Source organism: Myotis myotis, unplaced genomic scaffold, assembly GCF_014108235.1.
Source record: "Myotis myotis isolate mMyoMyo1 unplaced genomic scaffold, mMyoMyo1.p scaffold_m19_p_4, whole genome shotgun sequence".
NCBI classification, from domain to species: Eukaryota; Metazoa; Chordata; class Mammalia; order Chiroptera; family Vespertilionidae; genus Myotis; species Myotis myotis.
The window spans coordinates 42,322,363-42,329,423 of record NW_023416346.1 but is presented as its reverse complement, the minus strand read 5'-3'; the positions used below and the strand labels follow the sequence as shown (position 1 = coordinate 42,329,423).

The following is a 7,061-nucleotide window of genomic DNA, read 5'->3' as shown; positions in this document are numbered from 1 at the left end:
AACAGCCTGGGTGCCTAAGTCCTCTTGCTGTTAACTGGACATATTGCCACCTCCTTCACACTGAAAGATGTCTGTGCAAGCCTGTTTGCAGTAAGAAAACTCTAGTGTTCTTACCCCTACCTCCCTTGCCACCACACAAAGGTGAAGTCCTTCTATTATTTATTTGTTTTTTATTCCACCTCATGTTTAATGCACTTGCCCTCAAGGCACGGGATTTAGTCAAGGGAGAAAGAGGGAGAAGGGAAGAGTAGCCAATTTGCAGTCCATGCAACCAAACCGCACTTGAAGCCCAGCAGACCTGCGGCCCAGTCCCCTGTCCCCTCCACCACCCCCGACTCCCTGTTCCCTTAAAACTTGCCTAGGATGGAGGCTGTGCTGGGAGTCGCACGCCCCCCCCCCCGCCCCCCGCCCCACCACAGGCCTCTTTGATTGGCCGAGCCGGCCAGCACGTCACGCTCTTTTGTCTCAGAGGACTGAGGATAAAAGCAGCTGCTGCTGCCTTGGGAACCGTGCTGACAGGACTCTACTCCCCCTGGCTGGGCGGCAGTGCTGAGCAGTTCGGTTCGGGCAGCCCCGAGTAGCTCAGCGGCCAAGGAGGCGTCCATCCTTTCTCACTGCAGGGCCGCAGAGGCCGAAACCTACATCCTGAGCTGTCTCGCCGTTGCCCACCCGCGGAGCACAGGTAAATAAAGGGGGCGCGATTGCCGGGCAGGGAGAGAGGAGGGAAAGCCCCACCGGGACTGGGCGGCTCCCCCCTCGGAAAATCCAGAACTAGGAGGCTGGGCAAGGAGCACTGGTATGGCCTGGCTGCGCTGAGGGAGGAGATGGGGTGCCATTGGATGCTGCCTAGTGGGTAGGGTTTGCCTGGATTGAGAGAGGGGAGTTTTCAGGGAGGTTGGGGAGGCAAGGGAAGAGAATCGCAAGCTGTCTGTCTTGACCTCCCTTTGCATCCCCTCATCTCAACCTGGTGAGGGATATGTGGGTGTGCGTGTCCAACTCCTATTCTCTTTCTCAGGGGCAGGCCATCTAAGACGAATCCGGACTTGAATTCTGTGCGGCTGATTGCAGAGCTGGTAAGCCGAGGATTTCCAAGGGGAAATGTAACGGGGCGGGGCGGGGGTCGCTTTGGCTTGTATTCAAAAGGCCGCTAAGGCTTGGCTACAGCGGAGGGAGCAAGGGGGTGTGGGATGAAGAGGGAGGGAGCGGGATGAGGGATGGGGCTGTTTCTGACCCTTCCTTTCCCTGCCCTTCCTGGTGAAGGCTCAATCTTGACACCCAGAGGTCCGGGATCAGGGACTCCCCCGGTGGACAAAGATCGACTGGACCCTGGAGACAAGCTTTCTCATGGAGGCCACCAGTTGCAGAGGCTGATAGTGAAATAAAGGCGCACGCTTGTTCCTGAGCTCGTGTAAGAATCTGGGAGATAAGGGGTGGGGGGAGAGACACTTTGAGAGGGGATGTGGTTGAGACCTGAGACCACGAGGTTAATGAGATCTGACCACTGTGCTCTATTTTGAGAGCCCAACATCAGCTCCATACACTATTACACTTAGAATTAGAAGCAACAGTTGCCGTCGCTCTTGAAAGACTGGAGGAATGGATGTGGCTGTCCAAAGCTCCCCGCTAACAGGGAGACACCGGCTGGCTCCCTGAGGTTGTAACTGCCAGTCTTCTGGAGGATATTTTTAGGACAGCAGGCAGATATAAAATGTACTGCAAGATATTCAGGAAGGGAGAGAAAACAGCTGCAGCCTTATTAATCTCTTCTTACACACCCCTCCCGTTCTTTTTTCTTTTTTTTTTTTTAACAGGAGGAAGGCAGAGACTCCCTGCACGCCTGCAGATTAGTCTTTTCCAAAAAGCCCAAACATCTTGATAATATTCAGATACCCAATCAGCATCCATCATGGCTAGCATCATTGCACACATGGGTAACAGCCGGCGGCAGAACTCCCGCTTGCCGCCTTGGGCCCATTCTATGCTGAGGTCCCTGGGGAGGAGTCTTGGTCCTTTAATGGCCAACATGGCGGAAAGAAACATGAAGTTGTTCTCAGGGAGGGGGGTGCCAGCCCAGGGGGAAGAAACCTTTGAAAACTGGCTAATCCAAGTCAATGGGGTCCTGCCAGATTGGAATATGTCTGAGGAGGAGAAGCTCAAGCGCTTGCTGAAAACCCTTAGGGGCCCTGCCCGGGAGGTCATGCACTTGCTCCAGGCAGCCAACCCCAACCTAAGTGTGGCAGATTTCTTGCACGCAATGAAGTTGGTGTTTGGGGAGACTGAAAACAATGTGACTGCCCACGGTAAATTTTTTAACACCCTGCAGGCACAAGGGGAGAAAGCCTCCCTTTATGTGATCCGTTTAGAGGTGCAGCTCCAGAACGCTATTCAGGCAGGGATCATAGCCGAGAAAGATGCAAACCAGACTCGCCTGCACCAGCTCCTTTTAGGGGCTGAGCTGAATGGGGACCTGCGCTACAGGCTGAAGCATCTTCTCAGGATGTATGCAAATGAGCAGGAGCGTCTTCCCAATTTCCTGGAGTTAATCAAGATGATAAGGGAGGAGGAGGATTGGGATGACACTTTCATTAATCGGAAGCGGGCCAGGAGATCTGAGTCAATGGTGGAGAGGGCAACCAGCCCAGTGGCATTTCAGGGTTCCCTACGGATAGTGATCGGCAGTGCTGACTGCAACGTGATAGAGATAGATGACACCCTGGATGACTCAGATGAAGATGTGATCCTGGTGGAGTCTCAGGACCCTCCACTTTCATCCTCTGGGTCTCCTCCCCCCAGAAGCAGAGCCAGACCTCAGGATCAAGTGGTAGTCATTGATTCCCCCAATAGTTCCCAGGCGCAATCTCCTTCCACCAGTGGGGGTTCTGGAGATAAAAATGATGGCCCTGGGGATATTTGTAGAGCCAGGAAGCGAAAATACACAACCCACTCTTCATATTGTGGCAAGGAGGACCACTCGAAGGAAACCTGTGACAAGAGCAACAAGGCTGAGATGTTTGAAAATCTGGTCATGACCCTGCAGGAGCTGACACATAGGGAGGAGGAGGAGTCAAGAGAGGCTCCTGACCAATCCGATGACCCTTCTGAGCTACAGTGAGGTGCTAGCCTTCAGCCTTAAATGAACCCTTAAGCTATATTCAGAGCTTAGTGATGGGAAAACTGAGGGAGGGGGCTTCTAATTGCATGAATTAATCCACAAAGCAGCTTTTTTTAGGGTGCAGGAGAAAGGGTCTTGGATACAAGCACAGTGGAGAAAGATGGCCTGTCCTCTGTCCTTGCTCCCCACCCCCACCTCTGCTGCCTAAGGATCTATTTTCTGTGTGTGCTCATTTCCTTGATGGCTTTATTCTCTTTGTGAAAGTGGTATAATTCACTGCTAAATCTTCGAACAACAAAAAAGTACAAAAAGTCAAGTACAAATTAGTCCAAATCTTCCACCCTTATATAACCATTGTCAACCCTCTGATGACTATCCTTCTAGATATTTCCCTATACCTATGTACCCAGATAGATACATGTACAGATAAAAGTGTCAAATATAAGTGCTGTTCTATAGTCTGTATTTTTTCACCAATTTGTTGTGGGCTTCTTTCTATGTCAATAAATATATATCAGCATCTATTTTAATGTCTCTGTGGTATAATTTTAAGAAGTAAAGGTAAAGGAAAGAAATATGGTAAAAAACTATAAAGGGGTGGGGTTTTTAGCAATCTCATTTTGCAGGTGAGGCAAAGGGAAGAAGAAATAAGCTGAAATATTCCCCAAAGGTAAATAGAGGCTCTACAATTGACTTGTCCCTTATATCACAGAACCAAACTATGGCACCCACTAGTTGACAATGCTTCAGTGCTTTCTTCTGTAATGTATCCAGAGGTGTCTTATGGCTGGGGAGTCTGGTGCTGCGAGTACAACCCCAAATGGGAAGTCTAGAGGCTTCATTCCTTGTCCCTTTGGGGAGGGGCAGCTCTTCTTCCTTTGGGTGGATTTCTTAGATCACTGTTGCTGCTCTTAGCTGACATCGTGGTCACAACCAGCAATCTCTCCTGTGGGCTGAAACCGGCCTCTTCCCAAATCCCAGTTAAGGAAAGGAGAGAGCAGTTACTCACAGGAGCCCAGCACCAGAGGCTCAGCTGATAGCACTGGATGGAGCCTCACCCCCTAAGCCAGCGGTTCTCAACCTGTGGGTTGCGACCATCGGAAAACACATATAGCATATCAGATATTTACATTACGATTCATAACAGTAGCAACATTACAGTTATGAAGTAGAAATGAAAATAATTTTATGATTGGGGGTCACCACAACATGAGGAACTCTATTAAAGGGTCTCGGCATTAGGAAGGTTGAGAACCACTGTCCTAAGCCCTGAAGCTACATGCCAGAGGACACAGGCAGCCCAGGACTCCAAGCCAACCCTACACCAATCTGAGAATTGAGAATAGCTGGGGAGGGATGAAAAGCAATCTAGTAGCTAGGACACATGAGGGAACATGGGGATCAGAAAGCCACGCCATTTTATCAGAGTGAAGGGCATTCATGGGGCAGGGAGGAAGTGAGGGACCTTCCAAGGAACCTGCCTTGTCCCCTCTCCTGATCTCATATTGGAGTGTGATTTAAAAAAAAAATAAGGACAGGATATGTGTGACCTCAGGCCCCAAGGGTCCCTATGTCTCTTGTAGGTGCATATGTCCCTGCTCTGTGAGCAGGACAAGGCTGGGTGTATGGGAATGATTGCATTTAAGGCAGGGGGTGGGGAGTGAATTGGATGCACAAACTCGAGGACTTGAAGGAGTTTGTCATGCACAAATTGGTGCTCCACAGAGCTGAGAGGACAGAGTGTGCAGCAGTGGGAGATGATGCCTCAGGGGAGAAGCACAGAGCTTCTGTGTGGGTCAGGGGAGAGAGTTTGAGGTCACGTGGAGATTGACAGTGACAGGAAGCCTGGTAGGAACCAGATTCCAGGGTTCCATACAGAACTCTGGGCTATGTTGTATTGGGAATGGCACAGATTGAGGAGCCCAGGAGGAGTTGTTGGGGCTCTAATTATACTAGCAGTTGATGGGCCACTCAGAGAGATAAAGGGACCCTGAAGGGGTTAGGGGCTGAAGCCAGGCACTGTAGAAAGCCTGTCTGGGCTGCCATGACAAGAACCTGCCTTGAAGTATTTCTCTTTCCAGAAACAGTTCCTTAGGTCCTCCCTGGGTTCTTGCTCCTGCTCCATCAATGACCCCACGATCTGACCTTAGGACTCCCCACACCCAGCCATACTCATCTCTTGGTAGAGGGTGGTGGAGGCTCTCTCTCTCTGAGCTCTGCCATTACCCTTCCCCACCCGACACTCCCTGTTTTCCTTAAGATTCAGCATTCTCATCCTGGCTGGCTTGGCTCAGTGGATAGAGCATCACCCTGCAGACTGAATGTTCCCAGGTTTGATTCCAGTCAAGGGCACATGCCTGGGTTGCAGGCTCAATCCCCAGTGTGGGGTGTGCAGGAGGCAGCCGATCAATGATTCTCTCTCATCATTGATGTTTCTCTCTCTCCCTCTCCCTTCCTTTCTGAAATCAATAAAAATATATTTAAAAAAATTCAGCATTCTTAACCCTCAAGGCCAGAAGGAGACTGGGAGGGGCCCTTAAGCTGAGAACGGGCCAGGAGCCAGCCACTCATTGCATCTATTGGGGCACCTCTGGGACCCTGGCAGCCACCACCATCTCTCAGGAGCCAAAGGGGATCCCTCCATCACCCCCAGGCAAGAGGCAGTTCCACTCAGGCTTCCACAGAGGCCCCAACACTTCCCAGCTCACATAGGATATAACCCTTAAGTCTTCTCTTTCCCTCGATAAGTCTACCCTTAGGAGATATCTAACTCCCCCATCTAGTCCAGATTTGAATATCATTCCACTTCCTGTTCATCTTTTCTGTTTTACTCTATACTGTAAACACTTATGGAATATTTGTCCACACAAGACACAGTTTATACAGCCATAATTTCTTTCTGGCACCAGGTAGAATAGAAAGATAAAATAAAAAATAAAGATGCCTTGGCTGGTTTGCTCAGCGGTTGGAGCCTTGGCCCTGGACCAAAGGGTCTCGGGTTTGATTCCTGGTCCAGGGTACATACCTCAGTTGCAGGTTCCCCAGCCCCCATAGGGGCACGTGTGGGAGGCAACCATTCAGTGTGTCTCTGTCACACAGATGGTTCTCTCTCCCTCCCTCCTCCCTCCCTTCCACTCTCTCTAGAAATCAATGGAGGAAATATAGTCGGGTGATGATTTAAAAAAAGAATGATCTATACCATTACCCTCCTTTTCACTGGCGTTAGCCTGGGCCTCCAGTATAGACCACTCCTCTGAAAACCTGTTCTGTGATTCATCCTGTTTCTTCCTGTTTATCCTCCTATGTTTTGTGAATTTAAGATTGTCTAAATTTTATTTCACCAACCTAATGTAATCTGACATTTCTTTCTTACTTAATTTGTGTGGCATTGGCTTTTCCTTTACTCAATAAATATGTGTTCTCCCTAATTAGGAGACATGGAGGTGACACTTGGGCTAATCAGACTAATGGAGTTAGCTTGTAAAAGGCTTCATTTCAAACTATGGGCTTATTTTCTTCCTTTCTGCTTTCATTCTCATTGGTCACTAAGATGAAAATCACTCGTCAAAAGAAACTGGCCTCTGAGTGTCCTTTTGTATTCTATCTCCTTCCTTTCTGGAGTTCTTTATCCTTGGTTTCCATGACATGCTTCTCTCATGTTCCCCACTCCCTGACCTTTTTGGTGTCTACTTCTCAGTCTCCTTTGCTGAATCTTCTTCCTCTTCCTGATTCTTCCTGATTCTTTTTTTAAGTTAATTAATTAACTAATTTATTTATTTATTTTTATTGTCTAAAGTTTTACATATGTCTCTTTTTTCCCCAACTGACACCCCACCCCCAGCCAGTCCCACCCTGGGCAAGCCCCCACAACCCCAGTGTCTGTGTCCATTGGTTATGCTAATATGCACACATACAAGTCCTTTGGTTGCTCTCTAACCCTTCCTGATTC

The 7,061-nt window shown here is 49.2% G+C and overlaps 1 protein-coding gene across 1 annotated transcript; it reads left to right on the top strand.

Moving 5' to 3' along the window:
• The first annotated feature begins 476 nt into the window (after positions 1–476).
• On the top strand, positions 477–3,626 carry ZCCHC12 (zinc finger CCHC-type containing 12). The gene is made up of 4 exons (XM_036306140.1): positions 477–682; positions 1,016–1,073; positions 1,261–1,408; positions 1,812–3,626. Exon 4 carries the CDS (start codon positions 1,907–1,909, stop codon positions 3,110–3,112), a length of 1,206 nt encoding a protein of 401 aa, XP_036162033.1. The 5' UTR covers positions 477–682; positions 1,016–1,073; positions 1,261–1,408; positions 1,812–1,906; the 3' UTR covers positions 3,113–3,626.
• The last annotated feature ends 3,435 nt before the right edge of the window (positions 3,627–7,061 follow it).

Bases quoted from the DNA above. Each gene is read 5' to 3' on its own strand.
- ZCCHC12 (XM_036306140.1), top strand. From the start codon at position 1,907: ATGGCTAGCATCATTGCACACATGGGTAACAGCCGGCGGCAGAACTCC.